Below are 21,617 nucleotides of genomic sequence, written 5' to 3'. Positions count from 1 at the left end.
TGGTCTGGCTCAAATATTTCTCTATGCCGGCCAGTTAGCTAGCTGGCTAACAAGCCAAGCTCTGCAGCAGCAGAACAGTCTGTTGTACCCCGAGTGAAGGGAGTGATTTCATGACAGATTTACGTGATGTCTCACAGTCGCATCAGAGTAGCTGTTGGCACAAAGATAATGTGAGTAATGGACCCAATATGCCTGCTTCATTGGCATAAAAGATCCTTGTCTAGATATGCACTTTTCAATGTCATGCCACATTTTAGGATTTACAACAACTCATTTTGTGCACCACTTAGCCGTGGGTCACGGACCCCACTTTCGGCAGCTGATGTAGAGACAGAGACAGAAAAACAAGATCGGATAAATAATGAAAATATTTACTGAACGAGATTGGAAATGGGGTGCTGTTGAGTAAACACTGACTTCCTGATTGAATCAACAGTAGGCATTTTGTTGAGTGTGCAGGATTATATATGTAGACATGATGGATGTTGATGGATCTCTCAGGGACACTTGAATCAGAGAGACAAATGAAGAGACTACACTCATACAGCAGTGCTCTGCAGGGGTCTTCTTTTCACTGCAAGTTTTCATTGTTCGACTCTTACACCTCACTCCTGCAGAGATTCTGATCACTTCTGCCTGCTCCAGTGTTTTCTATTGAAAATATATCTTTAGGATCCTGCAGACATCCCCCCATAAAAAAGGAATCAAACATTTTTATGGATTTTGCTGCTTTTGGTTTGTTTTGTCAGGTGTGTTTGACATTAAAATGAGTCAGAATGCTATTGATTATTTCTGTTACTTTATTTGGAACCATATATTGAAGAATATCATATTCTAAGCTAGCACTCTTGTCTTTTTACATTTACATTTTGGGAAATTCAGTTAGATGAAAAGATTGATCCTGTTCTAAATGTTGGACTACTGGCGCTGCACAGTAGTCAGTATACTCATTTGGCACAAAAAGGAAATTTTGAAAAGGATCTATTGACTTTGGCTAGTGGTAGCCAAATTTACTTGAAACTTTAAGATAACAAAAGTTCATAATATAAACTTTGTAATACTTCATTAAAAGTAAGAAGGCATCTACAGCACGATTATTACTTCTGTAATCTGTAATCATGCTCCAGAACTACTTTTGGCAGCCATGGCTGTAAGGTGTTCAGGCCTGCAAAGTGATCCCAAATCACCATCCACCACCGTGCTTGACATATTTGCAGATGTCTGTCTCTATTTTGGTGTCATCTGTCCAAAGGACATTGTTCCAGGACACATGTTATTTGTTCAGATGCAACTTTACAAACCTGAGCTGTGCTGCCATATTCTTTATAAAGCGATATTTTAAACACTAACAGATCCTTGTAGGGCCAATGTAGATGTAGCTCTTACAAATTTTTGCACTTCGTCTGAGCATTACGCAGTCTGACCCCTGATTCAATTCGATTGGATGTCTGGGAAGATGGAGACATCGTGTTGCTGACATTAAGCTGCTACCTATCATCTTAATTCGTACAGAAGCAGTCGGTGTGTACTTTGTTTTTCACAGGACTGCATGTTTGTGAAAACTGTCTTTTTGACATGACTGTATATAAAAATTAAAAGTCAAACCAGAAGTGCTATTGGCACAAAGATTAAGACTACAAGGAGCCTTAAATCTGCATTCTTTTAAATAGCCAGCGGGGCATAACACAAAAACATTGGGAAATTACCTTTTGGCTTTCTTCATCTATCATGTTAGTAAAAGCTTTCTGAGGAGTTTATACTCTCAAACTCTAGTTTCAAACTTTGCTGACCACAGCGTGAGCTTAGTTTACTAAATTATGGTCCCATTTAGAATTTAAAAAAATTAAAAAACTAATAAAATTAAAAAAGAAAAAAAATCTTGTTACTTGTTACAGTTATGCTTGAGGGCTAGCTGCCTCAGTATTGGCAATTTTAAGGAGTTTTCATGGTTACTCATGGTTATCTGTTTGCCACAATTGGTGCTATGTAGCCTATGGAAGAATCTTTTCAGATCTATGTTAATAATTTAGCCTATTTTTACTTCAGCAGAGATGTCAGTGGTATTTTGACTTAATAACAATGGTTTACACTTGGAATACACTTGCAATGGAATACACTTACACCAGCTAACTATGTTAGGTAGTCTCAGATGGAGATGTTTGGACAGTTAAAGGTATGGTGGGAATATAACCAGTAAGGTCAGAAAGAGCACACAGATCATTCTGAGCTGTAACTTTAGCCTATAACCAGATCATTATCTCGAGGCTATATTATTATTGCCCTGGACGACATCAGAGAGGGAAAGAAGTGTCACGATCTGCCTCACTAGGGGAAATGAAATGAAAGCAGACGATCCTACACTGATCTCACAGTGGAACCTGAGCAGGCTACAGTAACAAATAACGTTTTATCTCTGCTGAATAACACACATGATTGTTTACTCCCCGTTTTTGTTGTGTAGTTGCCTTTTGTTTAGCCTGCCTCCAAGCTCCGCATTTCTTCTCTGTCTTTGTGTAGCACTCTGCTGGCTGTTGACTTGACAAGTTACCTCGCAACATAGATTACACTTTTGTGTGTTTTTGTTGAAAGGACAGCGTTGCCTTTGCAGTTATCTGCCCCCTTTTTTATATATACATTGTTCGCACAGTTGATGAGGCGTTGCAAGAATACAAAGCAAACTTTTCTTACTGGAAAACATTCTCTCCAGTGATTCTGAACTTTTATACCATAATTTGGTAATAACTCACAACAGTTTATGAGAATGTAAATAGCGATTATGGCCATTTTAATTGGTAAAAAAAATTTGATGATACTAAGAATAATAATAGATGTTGGTCACATAACAAGCCACCAAACCACTTTTGTTGCAATTTTTTCTTTTTTCCCAAAGGACTCAGTCTCTGTAAGTAATCGCCTTTGTTGCATGTATATAATGTTTTTTTGATAGTCATGTTTGATTTTTGAAACATTTTTTGAGCCTGATCAAGCACACTTGAAATCATTCCTCTAGCACTTGTAGAAAAAAACCCATAAATAGAATAAGAACAAGAGCCGTGGCTTTCTGTGTTCTCAGAATGTTCATATTTTGGATTCTTCAGCAGTTCTCAGAGTTGATAATAACATTGATTTCTCCTATTTCTTCCCTTTAGTTACTGCTGGAACATCTTGAGTGCCTGGTGTCCAGACACGAGCGGTCACTTCGTATGACTGTGGTCAAGAGGCAGGCTCAGTCTCCATCAGGGGTCTCCAGTGAAGTCGAAGTTCTTAAAGCACTCAAATCCTTGTTTGAACACCATAAAGCCCTAGATGAGAAGGTAAGGTTGTCAGAATATATACATTAAATGTGTAACTGTTGGCTTTTTTCAGTTTTACCAAATTTAATGTGTTTGACTTTAATGTGTTGTTTTGATTCGGTTGTATGTCCCTTCTCTGTTGTATTATTATTAATTACTTGTGTGTTTTATATTATTATTGGAGACAAATACATGTATTTTTGTTTATTCTGGATCAGTCACATGTTATTTACATTTAAAATTCTTTTTTGGTTTTCATAAATGCACAAGTAATTAGTGGGTTTGTGAAAAGTGTAGCTGACGATTAAAAAAAATGATTTGAAAAATTAGGTTTAATGTGTTATATTTCTGCAGTGTGGTGTCATTAGTCATGTCAAAGGCAAGCTGAGTGAGTATTAGCACAGTGTGGAGGTGAAGTAACCAGTTGGCTAGCTAGCTGCAGGAGCTAACCAGGAAAAAAACCTCAGCTACACATACTACAGATCTAGAAAGAAAATAAAAGCCATCAGGAAAAAATGTTTTGCATTGTTACTTTTGAGTCACCTATACTGTATGTATTCTTTCTCCCCAAAACATTATGTTTAATTTTAAATGTTAAACATATTTGTAATAACTTATTAGTTGTGCTTTGCTGGATTCAGATTTGGCTCCACCCCCTAATTATCATATTATAGTATATTATAATGTATATGGATAGATAAAACATTTAAGACCAGATGATACTAACAGTGCTTTATTTTCCTTTTGTGTGATTTCATGCTATCATTTTCTAGTTTTAAGCCTTTACATGTCGCACTCAGTGTTTCTCCTCACATCCCGCTGATTTATGACCTTAGCCTCCTGTGTAATATCAGCACTCCCCCTGTAATCCATTCATCCCCCCCCCCGAAAGCCAACATTTATAACACATGTCCAACGTCCACATTGTTTAAGGTAATATAAGCTCAGGCAAATGGGGTCCCGTGTTGGAACAATATCCCAGAGTGGACACAGAGGATCAGCCTCTTCTCATATCTGGTGCACACTCACAATGTGTTGCAAGTAATTGTTCCATCACAGCCATGATGAACCTAAAAGAGACAAAGGGAGAAGTGTAGAAGGGGAATCTCCTCTCCGCAAATGGTGCTTTTAAAGCAGTAAGAGCCGTATAATGCTACTTTGAAGCCCCAGCAAAGTGGTGTTGTAAGGCTAAGGGAGGAAAAGAGGATAGCACCTTCTGATGTGTTAACCCTTGCTTTCCTGGACTGGGATTTTAACAGCGGTGAGAGAGGAAGCTAATGATTGCGTTTTTCAGCTTGGCTCTTTTAAGATCAGTCCATCCCAGTGGAATTAAGTGCAGTGAAGGCTTATAACAGTGCCCATGACAAAGGATCTACAGACAGATTGTGATTCATGTTTTGTGATTTTCAGGTAAGAGAGAGACTACGAGTGTCACTGGAGAGGGTGTCTGCCTTGGAGGAGGAGCTCACAGCAGCCAATCAGGAGGTAATAACCACCACACTCACCAGTAACTACATTAACTGCTTGCTAATGCAGATGTCTTATAAGCAACCAAATGCTTTTAGGCATATGAAAGAAATGTGATGAAAGTGACTTTGAATGTGGCAGATGGGCCAACCTGAGTATTTCAACTGCAGATCTACAAGAATTTTCACACACAACAGTCTCAAGGGTTTACCTCTCTGGGCAGAAATGCTAGAGGAGAATGGCTAGACTAAAAAGTCGGAACCTTATGTTGAAATTTAAAGCAAAAGACCACAGGGGTTCCAATGCAGTGCTAACAAGCTGTGACTAATGGCCACGGTGTAGAATAATGAATATTGTGATATTTTTAAACACACTTTTTGTTGTTTGTGTTGTCAGATAATGCATCATCAGTGATTATGGATTAAAACTAGAATGAATGGGCTGAAATTCCTGGAACCTCAGACTATGGTTTGTTGGTTGTTTTCATACCAATGCATAGTGTCTGACTTGAGGTAGATTATTAGCTTTCTTCATCAAAGGAACACTTAGTAGCATATAGACGAATGGGACAAAGAAAAATTATATTCTTTAATAAGGAATTAAAGACTTTGGCTATTTTATTAATCCTTTGCATAAAAGGCATCAGGAAAAGCAAGCATTTCTAATTTGGAAAACAAATACTATTGTTTCATTTAAGTCATTCCCATCAGACAAATGCATGTCTGTACTGCTTTTTAAGGATTCTGCAAACATGCTCAGTAAACATAATTTTGAACATGCAGAGTTAATGTGATGAACAAGCATTTTTATTTATTCCAATTGCAATGTTTTTTACTCAACCCATCCAATCTTTAAGCATCTAAACCTAAAAAACGACTTAATGTCAAAGTAAAAACCGAGTAAAAACTAACTTCAAAGCACAAAGTTTCCACATGGGAAACTTTGGTCTATAAAATTGTGACTTACTTAATTTTATAGCACTTAAATTCATCTGCATCTTAAAAATCACTGCTGGTGTATGAAGTCACAGACGATGACAAGCAATCTGTCCGATGCCAACAGTGAAGAGAAATATTTCACACTTTGAGATGGGAATGTGCTGAAATAACAGAAAATATATGCTGTTCATGTATTAAACATGTAGATACTATTTATATATACATGCAGTATCTCAAGACTTGTGTTGAGTTGCATATTCCGAACAAACATAACATATATACAGGAACATATACTACTTGTTTACGTGGATGCAAACCTAATACATACTGTGATGTGTCCTGAATTTTGTATCTGCTCTGAAACCCAGAAACATTTACGGTACCTCGACAGGCTTCACTCTACCTCAGCTTATCAGTGGCTGCGGCGAAGCACTGACAGTACATCGGCCACTGTTTCCTTGGTGGCCTTTCCGTCTTCACCTCCTAGTTCGGGCTAGAGTAGGATTTGCACTGCAGATGGTCCTGTTCCAGCTGAGGAAAAACCCTCAGGCTGCCACTTCACAGCCTGTCAGACATGCCAGCCTGACACTCGGGCCTGGCGTAAAAGTCACTAAAAGGAAGAGAAGAAGAAAAAGATGGGAATGAAAAGCAATAGGGGGAATGGTTGGGAGGCGTGTGGCGTGGGTGGAGGGACAGACGGAGATCTAGTGTGAGAGGAGAGAGAGGGGGTAAGGATGGAAAAAAAAGGCATAGACAGGCAGAAGACACAAATAGACATGGCAGGTGGGATGCAGAGGCAGATCGTGTGTGGAGGTATGTGTATTAATGAGAGTGCAGGGCTCCACTTGGTCAGAGCACCTCTGAAAGAAACCGAAGGACAGAAAAAGTGAAGCTGTAATGATATGTTTTGATGGCGAGTAAAGTCGCTAGGGGTCAAAACCCAAGATTTGATAGTGTGCGATCTACCAGACAAGGAGAGAATTGTAGAAAAGATTGAAAACTTAAAAAAGTAAACCTAAAGGCCAGCGGTACCTAAATTCTTCTCTTTTTCTCTTTGACAGTTTTTCCTGAAGTCTTGTTTTTTAACTGCAGAAACTCTGACAGACATCTCAGCAGCACCTTGAAATATTTCTCACATCACACTTCCAAGCTTATAAAGACCATACAGTATTTCTGTGTGGCTGTCCCTCTCTAATGGTTAACACAACACTTGTCAGAGCTGCGGACAGATGAGTGATTAGACCTTGAGGTGATGGAGGGTGGAGGTGGTGGTGGAGAGGATGGTTAAACCGGCTTTGCCGAATAAAAATGTCCACGCTTAAGAGGCTCCAGGGAGGCAGGCGGATCCGTGAGCCCGCAAAGTGGTAATTGATTTGAGATGGAGGTCTATTATGAGTCCCATTTCCCTCCAGGAATTTAGACAATGTGTCCATGCTTGAAGAAATCAGCAGCCTTTAACCTCATGCAGTCACAGGTGTTTAAGTGGCCCCACACTGATTGCTGCTAGTGATTGCAGTTCTATCTGTGGAGCATTTTGGTATCTATCTGAGGATGAATTGTTGCTTACCAATTATTTGATGTTAATCAAAACAGACATATTTTTAAGACACTGTTAAATTCCCAAAGGTAGCTCAATAGCTCATTTGAATCTATCACAACCATACAAGATCAAGGCAGATAAAATAATATGTATCAAATATTATTTTATGCAGTCATACCAGATTCTTAGCAACTCAACCCTAGTTACACGTGGTGATTGACCATTTGTAACTTTCAGAGGCTTAAAATGAAATTGACTAATGAGCTATTTTATGGTCATGTGAAGTCTGTTCCTTCATTATTGTTGAAGGAACAGGGAACATTATTTGGCAAAGTATGCAAATGATGGCCCCGCCCCTCCCTGAGCCTGGTTCTGCCGGAGGTTTCTGCCTGTTAAAAGGGAGTTTTTCCTTCCCACTGTCGCCAAAGTGCTTGCTCATAGGGGGTCATTTGATTGTTGGGTTTTTCTCTGTATATATTATTGTAGGGTCTACCTTACAATATAAAGCGCCTTGAGGCGACTGTTGTTGTGATTTGGCACTATATAAATAAAATTGAATTGAAAGAAATTGATTTGATTTCAAGTGTTGCATTTTGTGTTTTTTTTTTTTTTTTTTGTCTTTTTTTTGGATAGGAGGAGCTCCTAAAGAATGTTGATGCAAGTGAAAGAGGCTAAAAAAACAAAATAACCTTAATGAGTAGTGAGTAGCCAAAATCAACAATCTGGCGCATTCTTAATAAGTGGAACTCAATTGGCTAGCTCTGCAACACCAACACCTTTATGAATGTAAAGGACAGTTTACAACAAGGTCTAAATAACAGGTTGCAACAACAAGCCAGATTAGACAACAAAATTAATTGATCAGAAGTATACCACATCATCTGTCTAATATGGTAGAGATAATGTTGTGAGGCGGGCATGTATGATAGTGGAACTACCACTAGTGTTTATAGGTGATGTGACTGCTGATAGAAGTATGGATTCTGAAGTGTACAGGGCTATACTCTCTCTGCTAATATTCGACCAGATGCTGCAAAACTGAGTAGACAGCACTTCTTAGTGCAAATGGATAATGGCCTGAAGCATACTGGAAAAGCAACCCAAGCGTTTCTTAAGGCAAAGAAATGGGATTATTTTCAATAGCCAATAGAGTCATTTGAATCAGTTTTTAACAATTTAAAGCAGCTTTAATGGTGTGGTAATATAAGATTTGATAATCGGATGTATAGAAAGGTAACATCTGACCCATGAGCCGATGTGGGCTAGCACTGAGGTCCTTACAGGCTGAGCTTGATCCAAACCAGCACTATGCTCAGTAGGAGAAATACTCTGTTCACGGTTTTTCAAATAAAAGCTGGCAGAAAAGGTTGAGAATGGCAACAGCAGTACTTTTTTTCTTGCTTTTGCAAAAAAAAGACTGACCTAATTCTTTTGGGATTTTGTAAAAGAAAGAAAACTAATACATGAAATGAAATCTCCTTTGACCTATGTGTGGTCATGCATTTTTCCCCAGGTGTGTGATTGATTCTATTTTAAGTGCATTGCACCAAACTTGCTTTTCCCCAAATCTTACCTTGACGTCATCAATCTTTCATACTCTAAGAGCAACCTGTGACACCCGTGGACACACACACTCACACATAGCCATTCTTATTTCACTCCTTCCCATTTTCCTCCAATTTCTACTTCATCAGACATTCCTGTCAACACAGAGCCCAGAAGTGCTAAAGGAAGATAAGGAAATTGTGATGCTGCGTTGTAAAAGAAGCTCCACTCGTCCTTGTGTCCCTCGTCACCCTTTTCATTTTGCATCTGGCAAACTTCTCTCTGTCTTCTTTCATTTCAGCGATGGAGATGCATCAGTAGCGCCCCATTCATCAATTGTGCCTTTATGTCATGGGTGGCGTTGGTGTTTGATCTCTGAGATGGAGAAATTACAGACAATCTCAAAATAATGGTACTGGAACATACGGAGGCATAATTATGCCCTCATTAAAAATAATGAACAGAAGATGCTTTGTAGACAGAGTGCAGCAGAAAAGAAGAAGCCAAGCTGCTGCTGGCAAAGTTGAGTGTGAAGGAAACCCTGTCTGTGGAAGGTGGGAGATAATCTTCTGTTCTCACTCGCAACTTTAAAGAGGTCCCGACATTAACTACGACTCGTGTCCAGGTGTCAATGAGGGCAGGTTGGGATCTGAGTTTAAACTGGATCATGTCAAAGTCACTTGATTGCATTGTTTGTTTTATCGACAGCGGTTTCATTGATTGTCCTCGGGCTCCTCTTGCTGTTCCGATCACAACAAATGTCTGTTGCGGAAAGAGAGAGAAAAGACGATTTTAAAGCATCGCAATTTGTTTTCAACGGCGACGATCACTCAGCATTTCCATTCTCAAACTGTAATTATTTATTAGAATGATTAGTAATGGTAGTTGGATTGTCATAAATGATGGTGCTGGCTGCTTGGAAATCCTGATCGAATCATCCATAAAGAGAAGGACAAAAAGGAACATGCATGATTTGAGAGTCCTACATGGTTCAGAGATTAAAGCTTTTCTGAAGCTTCCGAGTACTCATAGAGGAGAACCAGCATGATGCACCTTTAATCACATCACGCTATCAGCATGCCTCATGTACTGTAGTAATTGTTGGGGGGGGGTTTGTTAGGAGCTCCTCCTTTTTTGTTCGTGTAGAGAATAACTGTAAAACTATTTTAGTGCTAGAGTTGTCTTTCTGGTGGTTATTTACTTTTTAGGGGAGGTTTCAGAGATTGAGACCAGTGGACAGTGGTGTAACTTTGACTGCTTCTGTCTGCAAAGATAAACGGAACACACTGTACCAAGCTTATTGTTGAAATAAAAGCAGACAGTCTTTTCACATTTTGAACAAATCTCCAGGTTGGCCAAATTCATTTTGAACAGGAGCACAATAGCACACAGAAATATCATCACCAGTGCTATTTTAACATCCCTCACAGTTTGCAGACTGACTTTGTGGCTTTTCTTAGTTTTCCATTGCAGAGAGGAGCATTGAGGATCTGCCCTGTTTCAGTTTTACTTTCAGAGCCAGGACTGCGTGTGTTGGCTTGTATTTCTTACTCTGTTTTGACTTTCTTTTCTCAGGGGAATCATTAATTCATACATTTCTTAAAGCTGCACTGTGTTTACTTTAGTGCAGCTGGCCTATGTTCGACCTCAATAAAAGATTGATGCATTCGCAACACGTTATTTTCGTATTCACCTTAGTGCTAGTGTAGGATACACGGAGAAAGTCTTAGAAGAAGTTATCCATTCTGCTAGTTAATATTTAGTGGCCTACCTGGGACGAATGAATGGCTGCTCTCCATAAGCATTAGGCTCTGGAAAGAAGTACTTCAAGAAGTACTGTGAACTAGTAGGCAGCAGGTACACTGTCAACCTCTCTCTCTCTTGAAGTGAGTGATAATCATATGTTGTCAGTCAAAGCCAAACCAGAATGTTATTGTTGTCAGACACCCCTGTGACAGGGTTAAGGCTTCAGGATGGCTGATGGTGGGGAAATAAAGCACTTGGTTTGCAAAACTCAATAATCACAAGGTTTCCATGAATGTTGGTTAAAGTAATGTTCCAAAATTCCTATGCAGTGTGATATACTGTAATTTACTAGCGTTGCATAAGAGAGGGAAAATGATTAGTTAACCAAGGATTGCAATTATGTGTGGTTGTGGTTTTATCCTCATCGTGTGTGCAAACAAGAGGCTCATTCAAGAGGCTTCGCTAAAAGCTAAAAGTTCTAAAGCCACACTGAGGAAGATGCCAGCCTTAAAATTGAGTTTTGTTTTTTCGTCTCACACAAACTGTGTTGCTGTGTGCAGGCAAGTGTGTGCGGAGTGGGTTTTTTGTTGTATTTTTATTTTTTTTTACTTCTAACCCCATATTTTTGTGTCCCACAGATTGTGGCCTTACGGGAACAGAATGCTCACATCCAGAGGAAAGTGGCATCAGGTGAGGGAGGAGAGGACATTTTGGAGGGCAGTGAAGCTCAACAGAAGGTCCATGGCAAGGTGAGCTCCCTTGATTTAAATATGGGTGGAAAAAATGGTCAAAATTATGTGTGGATCTATAATAACTACACTACACTTTAATAGTCTGTACATTATGGCAATATTTGCACTTGTTGTTTTTGATTAAGATATAGTTTATTCTAAAAATGTGCATAGTATTATGTATGTATATATTAAATATACTTACTGTAGCGGTCATACAGTAACCCGGATGTTTTCCATTTCAAAATAAAAGCACTACCAATCAGTATTTTGTCTACAACCCTGCTGTGGTGGCGTTACACAAATAATTCCTGTACATTTAGTTCCCCCTGCTGTATTGGCATTTTGACTTTAAAGTATTGCAGCGACTATCACATGGTTTTGATCATACATTTATTTACCTCTGCAGGCATTCTGAAGGAGTTAGGCGAAAACTCCCGCTGTGATCTCACCCCCTGCCATTATGCAGGAGCACACATGGACATCCATAGCTGAATACAAATTTCCTTTTGATTATTATTTTAACAGCATAGGTGTAGGTGTAGATTACGCTGATGCCTTTTTATGTCAGAAGCACGCGAGCCCAAAATGATGCACCTTAAAGGCAAACGCAGATGCAGGATTTTTACTTTTTTTTTTTTTTTTTTTTTTATACATGCAGACAGCAGCAGAGGATACCTGGGTAGATCAATGGAGACGTTATTACTTGGCTGGTCTGCTGGGGAACGAGGGTTTGGGGGATGGGAGGTGGTGGTGGTGGGGGATTGGGAGTAAAGAGATGAAGAGCGTGTGAGTTTGAGGGATGTGATAATGAGGAGACAGCCATCATCTGCTCTGTTTTGTGTAGATAAAATAAGAGAGTATGAACATGTGTTGTTTGGCACATTTGTTTTGTGATACGGTGAAGAAAGAACACTAACCTTGCAGTAATGGTGAGGGTCAGTTATTCAGCATGACTGTAGTCAGAGTGACTGACAGAGATGTAGAAGGAACTGTCAGGAAGGGGACAATGGCAAAACCTGCCCACCGGATTCTTTCATTCATATATATATATATATATATATATATATATATATATATATATATATATATATATATATATATATATATATATATATATATATATATATATATATATATATCTTGGTTTGTCACTCCATCAGTTTTTGCACCACTGAATTACAGACCACCTCTTCTGTAACTGAAGGGACAGATCTGTCTTTTAGGTTTCATGTCATAGGTTTTATCTAATTTCTTAATGACGTGACTTTCAAATGCTGCTTATCTGCTGTAGACGGTGTTTTAGCCCTGTCACTTTAAGCTAATAGCTTTTTGAGAATCACCTTGTTGGTACAAGAATATTTTGTCTGACAAACTGCATCATCTTTGGGATTTTTTTGTATATTCAACTAAAGAAATAGGAACAAATGATGTGTTTTTGCAACAGGCTGCTAGTACTAACGTGCCTAGATGCAATTAAAATGTGGTTATTTGCTTATTTGTCTGTTATGTGTAGTTCATCTGTTTAGTAAGGTGCTTTTTTATGTTTAGATAATTCATTAGGCAGCGTTAAGTGGCCTAATAAACAAAAACATTCCTCTTAGTGAAAAAGCATCTTATGTTCAAAGAAGAAACTTTGAAAGACCTTAAGAAAGTTTGGAGAACTATTGCTCAAGGCCAACATTAGTTCTCAGAGCAAAATATAAAGAATTGAGGGGCATCTCAAGACTACCTGTCCATCTATCCATGCAGGCATGAATGAGAGCAGTTGTTTCATAGCCAAACTTAACCATTTTTAAAGGTCATTCAGAGTTAAAAAGCAATACACCCCTTTGAAATGTTGGGTAACTGTTATTAACATTGTCCCTTTAAACTATCCTGGTCCTAAATGGTACAAATCTGTGAAACAAGCCCATCGATGGAAACCCCAGATACAAAGAGGGACAGCTGAGCCATTTGGCAATAAAGAAGATATAAAATTCTTTTATGAGCATGGCCCACTGCTGGCATGCTCGTATTAAAATCACTGGTGTGATTTAGTGGATCCTGTTCCTTGCTCAAGTGAATCATTGATCACAGGCAGCAGACAGAGAGGCCCAATTAGGTTTGTCCTCACAGATGGATGGCCAAAGATGGGCAGCTGTGCCTCACAATACAGCAGGAAGACAGAGGAAGATGGAGAATGAAGAGATCAGTTTCCCTCAATCCTCTCATTCACCTTACTGTAACTCAATTGAGCATAAAAGCAAGATTTGTTTTTTTAAACTATGCATGTTTGTTATTTAGCACCGATAATAAGGTTGTTTTCCTCTGTTGTTCTTGCCTCTAAACTCTTTTGTAAGCTGAATCTCTGCGGTATCCTCCTCATTAATCTACCTCATGCAGAGACCAGGAGAGCTGTACGGAGTGGAAACCTTGCAAATCTAATCAGATTACTTATGCAAGTGTCAAAACAATTTCTCCAGCAGAGTCTGGTGTGATTCAGTCTTTGTGACCATCCAGAATCAAAGCAGGGGAAGAACCAAAGCCGTGAGCTCCTGAACTTGAATTTATTAGAATGCAAATGTATGTCATTCTCAAAAGCAGACATGGTATCTGAAGTGGAAGCATGGCTGATTTCTCAGGGCCCACTTGAATACACGACAGGAAGATGAGGCATGACAGGAAATCAGAAAATTGCTTTGCACCATTGTTCATTTTTACTCTCGATAGTGTGTTTATTTTCCTGCATTCAAAGCTCAAACTTCTATTTTTGATTTAGGTACTGGGGTTTTTACTAGGTTAACACTTGAAAAAAGAAAGAAAATATAATCACTTGTTATCGCGATTATTGTGGGGCAAGTGTGCATTCTGAATGGACTTACAAGACACGTTTCAGGATTCGGGATATAATTTAACATCCAAAAGATTTATTTCAACTGCAAGGAAAAAGTTCTAGTTAGAATGTTAACTTAAAAGAAAGAAAGAATTTTTTTACTTTGATTAGCCACAACATTAACAACCAATTTCCAAATCCTGTACTAACCCTCACTTGTCAGTGATCTTATTACTACTTTATTATTACCTTATTACCTATATACCACAAGCCTCACTTAATTTGTGAGTTTTAAAAGACGTCATGCAAGGGAATTCATTTTTAAAAAAGCTCTTAAATTCTTTTTAAAGTACACTAAAAGTTAGAAATCATCCCCAAACATCCCTTGGCAAATTTTGTGCTTCATGACGCATACATATTTTTGGATAATTTTCCCTTTTCATATGTTGACCTCTTACTCCACGTCCCCCTCTTTCCCCTCCAGCGTCTGTCCAATGGCTCTCTGGAGCCGGCCCATGAGGCGAGTCAGGTGGTCGAGCTGCAGGACCTGCTGGAGAAGCAGAACTACGAGTTGGCCCAGATGAAGGAGCGCATGTCCTCCCTCTCCTCCCGGGTTTCCGAGGTGGAGCAGGAGCTCGAGACCGCCCGCAAGGACCTCATCAAGTCAGAGGAGATGAACAACAAGTACCAGAGGGACATCAAAGAGGTCACAGCACAGAAACTGAGCACAGGGGGAAGCATACACACACACACACATATTCGCATGGGGATAACAGTTGCAAGAGAAACATCAAAGACAGCGAGCAGTGGTCTAAAAACAGCTTCTATTTGCATATGCTCTCACACTCTCCCCAGCTCTTTATTACTCCGTCTTTTTCTCACATAAAAACATGCACATTGACTTGTGAACGTATAAGGTCTTTCATAATGCCTTCATCGGGTGAAGTGAGTTAAGTGAAGAGTCCTTGAAAAAATATCTAAATATACACTTCAGATAAACACTTCTCTAGGCCTCAAACTAACACTTAATGTTAAATAAATAACTAACCATTTGTATTTCTTGAACGGGTTCAAGACTGTTGATGCATGAAGCACAAAAAAGAGCCAGTTGTGTCCAAAACTGGCAGTTAAGATCCAAATAATAGTCCTATTTATTATATGTCTGTGCAAGGTTAATATCAGTGAAGTGGGCTGGATATGAACATAAGCTGATGCCCCTGTCGCCTGGGGATGAAATTACTATTGATTTCTAACGATGTGGGCAGAGGCAGTTATTGTGGGCTGACAAACATGGCCTTATCAGGCCAATCGTGTTTTATTACCCTGCAATGCCTTCTCTTACAGCAGCAGTTTATTTAGTGTTCTAAGAATAACTGTTATTATTTGTATGGTTTGGAAACAATGGGTGCTACCGCAAGTTTGTGTCTGAAGCAATTCTCCATGGAGGAAATTAAGTCTGAGAAATTCCATGATAATGTTGCCTCTGTTCATGACAGCAGCGCATGTTTGTATTTTATGAGGCTTTATTTGTTATTAACTTTTGTGCACATTCTAGGGATAAAAGTTTGATTTTGCAGACTTTGCAGACTCAGTGCCAATTAACAATAATGGTGAGCTCAAGGTTCTTTATATTGTAAAGTAAAGACCCTGCAATATCTGTATATCTGCAATATCCATCCATTCACTGTCTGCTGCTTATCCTGGCCTAAGTAGAGACACCCAGACTCCTTTACTTCTTCCAGGAAAAACTGATGACATTTCTTCACCGTATACTGGGTCTAGTCTGAGATCCAGTATACGGTGAAGAAATGTCATCAGTTTTTCCTCCTGGTAGGACATGTCTAAAAACCTTATTTAGAAGGTGCCCAGGAGACATCCTAGTCATCCCTGAACCACGTCAGCTGTCTCTCAGTGTTTCGATGTGGAAGCTTAGTGGCTCTAGGTGCTGAATGCCCAAGCACCCTGTCACTTAAGGGAGGGTCCAGACACCCTATGGAGTTTTCATCTGGTGCTGATATTAAAGTAGTGTACAAATTCCATGTGTGCAAAGCAGCAGGAGAAAATATTACACCCAAAGTTGATGTTATATTAAGTCTTTTTTTGTGTGTCTCTATACAGGCCATGTGTCAGAAAGAAGACATGGAGGAACGGATTGTCACGCTGGAGAAACGTTACCTGAGTGCCCAAAGAGAAGCCACCTCTGTGCATGACATCAATGACAAACTGGAGAACGAGTTGGCCAATAAGGAGGCATTCCTCAGACAGGTCTGTAAAGTCCACTCCAGGGTTAGTGTGAGCCATGTAATCACATTAATCAGCTCTCTGGGATTACTATTTTCTTCCAAAAAATGGGTCCAGATGGCAGCTGCAGTGCACGATTCATTACTGTATCATCAGTCGTATTTTTCTTACTGGATTCAGAAAAGAATCAGCCAGGAAAAATGTGTAAGATGGTTCCTGTCAGTTAACATAGTCCTTTGAGCAGTTCCACAGAGGTCTGGCATTGAGAAAACCTCTTCACATCGTGGTAGATAATGTAAGAGGAAATTACTACTGGGGAAGAAATTTTATAAATGTTTACTTTGTGCAGATGCACATGGCTCACATGTGATTTCTTCATAATTGACATAATGCTGCAGAATATGGTCAAGCGATTGTACAGATTTACTCTCCTTTCAATTATTCTTTGTGATTCATTGCAGCCAATTAGATAAATTGCATGGCCATAGAAGATCTAGTGGCATTTTTATGAGTAAAGGCTTAAACACTGTCTGGGCTCTGGAAGAATAGAAAGAATTTCTGATATGAGTAGAAGTAATTAGAGTGACACCATCAGTCCCTGTTTGGATTTACTGTGTGGAAAGTTATTTAGACACTAATTTATATTTTAGTTATAATTCTCAACAATTTTCTTTAGCATAATGTTTACTTTAGACATGTACATCACAACTACAGTGACTATTTAAAACAATTGTGAAATCCCCTAGACCAGTTAATCTGGGGGTACCTTAGAGACGAGACATCACCTGGTGATCACTGGTCATGAGGGAAAATATATATTTTCCGCAACCAGATATAAGTGGTTACTGGTTGTCGCCAAGGAAATGTGGTCACAAAGACGACGTTGCTCCATGTGATTGCTTTGGTTGCAATTTCATGCCAGCAACTACCAGAAACAATTCGACAGATTGGAGAATACACATTTTTTCATAGCAGATGAAAGTTGCCGGCGTCTGCCTGATCAGTCTCTCGTCCTGCATGGGCTTTAGCCATGAGTTTCAAAGCGACTGGCAACCATTTCCACCACATTTTTCATTTGCAACTGGCGGTTGCCATTTAGTCACTAACTGATCTCTGGGCATGTGTGACTAAGCCTAACCTGAAACAAATACAATTTAAAATCTAAAACCTGAACAAATTTGAGAAGAAAATTTAACTGTTGACTAAAAGTAAAAGAGCAATAGAGAGAGACAGTCAAAACAAAGAAATAAGAAAATATATTTAGATGAAAGCAAAAAATGGCACAGTGGGTTATTAGAAAAGCTAATAGTATGAAATATGTTAAAACTGTCTGCTAAACATATAAAACATTGAAATGGTTAGCTCACAGTGTAAGTACATGAAATTGTGATATAAAATCATGACAAAAGATCAAAATAATTGAAACAGCTAAAATTCTGAAACCAGGTGGAAATTATTAGCTAAAACTTTAACTGTTGAATTTGTTAGCTAAACGTACTGGATAAACAGTTAAAAAAGCTAGCTAAAAAACAGATTTAAAAAAGTAGTTTTAACTAAAGATATAAACTGTTTGAATGGCTGAAATAAAAACTCAATACTTGGCACTAAACTAGTAAGAGTGTTTGCTAATCATAAGTATATAGTTAACAGAATGTAATCGCTAAAAGTAAATGGTAAGCTAATTTCATCCTGCCAGATGATTACATAGGGTGGGGGTTGTTAACCTTTGCTAGCCAGTCATTTTTCACTCAGGAAATGTGTATGAAGCCACAACTTAAGAAGAAACCACTTATGTATTTACAGCCATGACGTTTACAAGGGAAAGGGTCTATGCAAGGGGTATGCTTGAACCCTAAAGGTTTTTTTAAATGAACTCCTGCTACCATACATAAACAGACTTTTTTGGTAAATATATGCACAAAGTTTCACTTGCTATTGTACTGGGCTCTGGCTGCTGATGTCTGAAGATTACTTGGTATAGAGACATGAAGGGATGAGAAGAAATGGCAAGCAAAATGGCAAAAAGGATGGGTAGTAGGATACCTAGGGAGGATATAATAAACAAAAACAAACTGTCATGTTTCCCCTGTGTCATCTCAAGCACGTGGGATGGCGATATGGGTTGAGGCAGAAAATATCACTGACACACAACACAAAGTATACTTGGCCTGCTAGAGTCTAATTATTGCACGCTGAGCTGCCAGGCCCGGAGCTTCGGGGACCAGAGCATCTGTCGCCGATGGCAAAGGCTGCCAAGCCAGTCCTTAAATAAGTCTTAAAACTGATCCCAAGCTAGTGAGGGAGAAAATTCTTACTGTCCAATGGGGAAGCAAGTCACTTGTTTCCAGTTTCATTTAATGCTAAGTTTGAGTTCCATCTTAATGATAGCAAGTACCAGCTGAATGCCTAATCAGGATCTGCATCAGCTGTCTATAAGTTGCCAGTGTCACTCTTGGCAGTGCAGACTCTGACTCTGCTATTCTAAAGAAGAGATGAGGCACACTGCCAGAGTGTGCCTCATCTCTGAAAGACAAACATTTGTGATTCTATTTTCTAACAGGCAATTATGCTCTGCTGACACTGAATAGGAAGAAGGAAGAGAATCACATTTATAGAGTTCATTTTCGTTATACTCTGTTAACAAGGACAGCATTGGAACACACTGAAAACTCTTTCATTCAAATAGTGTAGTGTTCTAATAATCTGCTCATACTTTAATTTGTCATTGCTAGGGTTTGTTGTTATTGCAAGAAAAACACTATTCTGGATTTCTTTTCTGGATGATGTATGGTCAAAGCATTGGAAGGTAATTTATTGAATAAATCTCCTGTGTAATCATTTATCATTCTTTCTTTCAGCATTAAGCATTCCTGCAAATTTATTGGCTTCAAGGCAATAAGTTAGAACCCAGATTTAAGCTAAGTGCAGATCCTTAGTTGGTTTAGAGTGTTTAAATTTATTTCAGTGGTTGTGTCTCAGGAAGTAGAGCAGGTCATCAGGAGGTTGGTGGTTTAATCTCTGGCTGGTCCAATTCGCATCCAAAGTATCTGTGTGCAGGATACAGAACCCCAGGTTGCTCACAGATGCATCCATTGGAATTTGAATGTGTGTGAATGTTAAATAGAAACCACTTACATGTCGATGCAGTGCTACTGTGAATGTAACATGTTGTATAGAGTGCTCAAGTAGAATAGATAAGCGCTATATAAGAACCAGTTCAGTACATTAACTTTGACTGTCGGCTAATGTGACTCTTTTCCTCACAACGTGCACATTTATATTTTTTGTTTACTTTTGGCTGCAATCCCTCCACAAAATCTGCAGGAAGCCAGATACAAAATCTCATAAGTCTCGTTGTTCAACTATCAGCTAATGTTTTTGCTGTCTGTGGTGTTTGAGTGCAGATGGAGGAGAAGAACAGACAACTACAGGAGAGGTTGGAGCTTGCAGAACAGAAACTCCAGCAGACCATGAGGAAGGCTGAGACACTCCCGGAGGTTGAGGCCGAACTAGCCCAGAGGATAGCAGCTCTCACCAAGGTAAGCGCACACGTTTGTACATATTGTACATTAACACACATGCTGTTGACGTATTCCCACAGATGCCCTCGTTTTTTTTTCTGTACATTTGTGTAAGTGTCCACGTGGTGTCATGACGTTTCAACATGTTCCTCTCCTCTTCCTCGGCCACATAGTCTGACTCCAGCTCCTCTTCCTCTCCTGATGATTATCACTTTGTAATGGAAGCTAAACTCCAAGACATGAACTCCATTCTTAGGAAGGTAGTTCCACAGGGCATCACAGCTATTGCCAACTCCAATAGAGAACAGATATCATTCATTTATCTTATTAGTGTTTTGTGGCGGGCGTGTTTACTGGGATTCTGCTCTGGCTGTTCTACCACCATGGGACAGCTGCATGGCACTTCTGGCTGGAGCTCATACTTGGCAGTGCTGGAGCAGCTCTCTTCCTCTTTCATTCTGTCCTTTGGTGGCCTTGTTCTCCATCTTTCTCCTTGTCACTGTTTGTTTCAATCAGCTGTCTTTCCAGTTACGCTTTAAAACATAGATATCCATCTTTGAGTTTGGGGTAGAAGCTTTGGCTTGTGTTGTCGCCACCATTTTTCTTTGTTGGCCCTTAGGCTGTCAAGCACACAGATCATCGTGGCCTCTCTTTTTTTTTTTTTTTGTCCTGTCTGTGCTGTCTGTGATCCAACTGTAGGCGGAAGAGCGTCACGGGAGCATTGAGGAGCGAATGAGGCACTTGGAATGCCAGCTGGAGGAGAAGAACCAGGAGCTGCTGAGGGTGAGTCACTGCGGAGGCGTTGTGCCAAGCAGCGTTAACCAGGCAGCCACTTCTGCATGAGCAAGACAGCTTGAAGCGACTGCAACTGATGGCACACTGTCTGATTTGTCACCAATGAAGCTTGACCAAATGGGTGTTTCACGTACTCTGCTGATATAATGGTTTGCAAAATACTCACAAATGATGCAAATGAGTAATTCTAAAAGACGTTAGTGTTTTCACGTCACACTTTAGTGTATGATAGCAAATTCAAGCGAGAATGCTGTCTGTATGAAGATGTTTAACCTCATGAGTTATTTTCAAAGTTTTTTTGTTGTTGTTTTCCTTATTTGAAAAATGCAATAGTGGGCAATCTTTCCAACAGCAGTCATATAGTACAGAGAAAACCCCAACAGTCAAATGACCCCTTTGAGAAAGCACTTGGCAACAGTGGGAAGGAGAAACTCCTTTTTAATAGGAAGAAACCTCCAGCAGAGCCAGGTTCAGGGAGGGGCAGCCGTCTGCCATGACTAGCCGGTGGTGATGGGAGGGAGAAAGGATAAAAGATACACTGTGGATGGGAGCCAGAAATTGATAATAGCTAATGATTAAATGCAGTGGTGTATAAATATATAGTGAGTGAAAAAGAAACACTCCCAGTGCATCATAGGAATCCCCCAGCAGCTTAGGCCTTTTGCAGGGAGGATCACCTGATGCAGCCCTAATGATGTTCTTTATCGAAAATAAAAGTTTTAAGCCTAATCTTAGAAGTGGAGAGGGTATTTGTCTCCCGAATTCAAATTGGAAGCTAATTCCACAGAAGAGGGCCTGAAAGCTGAAGGCTCTGCCTCCCATTCTACTTTTAAATATCCTACGAACCAGCAGCTTGAGAACAAAGTGCTCTGCTGGGTTCATAAGGTACTATGAGGTCTTTAAGATAACATGGGGCCTGATTATTTAAGACCTTGTATGTGAGGAGAAGGATTTTCTATTAAATATTTTATTTAACAGGGAGTCA

The 21,617-nt window shown here is 39.5% G+C and overlaps 1 protein-coding gene across 9 annotated transcripts in view; it reads left to right on the top strand.

The window, feature by feature from the left end:
• Positions 1-21,617, top strand: part of ppfia2 (PTPRF interacting protein alpha 2) — a 185,472-nt gene that overhangs the window by 136,230 nt on the left and 27,625 nt on the right. For 8 of the 9 annotated variants that reach the window (XM_076876078.1, XM_076876081.1, XM_076876082.1 and 5 more), the window contains 7 exons: positions 3,150-3,319; positions 4,709-4,778; positions 11,168-11,278; positions 14,560-14,781; positions 16,194-16,340; positions 19,721-19,855; positions 20,537-20,620. In XM_076876078.1, the coding sequence (XP_076732193.1) occupies positions 3,150-3,319; positions 4,709-4,778; positions 11,168-11,278; positions 14,560-14,781; positions 16,194-16,340; positions 19,721-19,855; positions 20,537-20,620 (939 nt within the window). Of the gene's footprint in view, positions 1-3,149; positions 3,320-4,703; positions 4,779-11,167; positions 11,279-14,559; positions 14,782-16,193; positions 16,341-19,720; positions 19,856-20,536; positions 20,621-21,617 lie in introns of all 9 variants that reach the window. The other variant, XM_004548416.2, reaches the window with a different exon arrangement.

This window comes from Maylandia zebra, linkage group LG17 (genome assembly GCF_041146795.1).
Source record: "Maylandia zebra isolate NMK-2024a linkage group LG17, Mzebra_GT3a, whole genome shotgun sequence".
NCBI lineage: Eukaryota > Metazoa > Chordata > Actinopteri > Cichliformes > Cichlidae > Maylandia > Maylandia zebra.
This window is presented reverse-complemented; position numbering and strand designations above follow the sequence as displayed.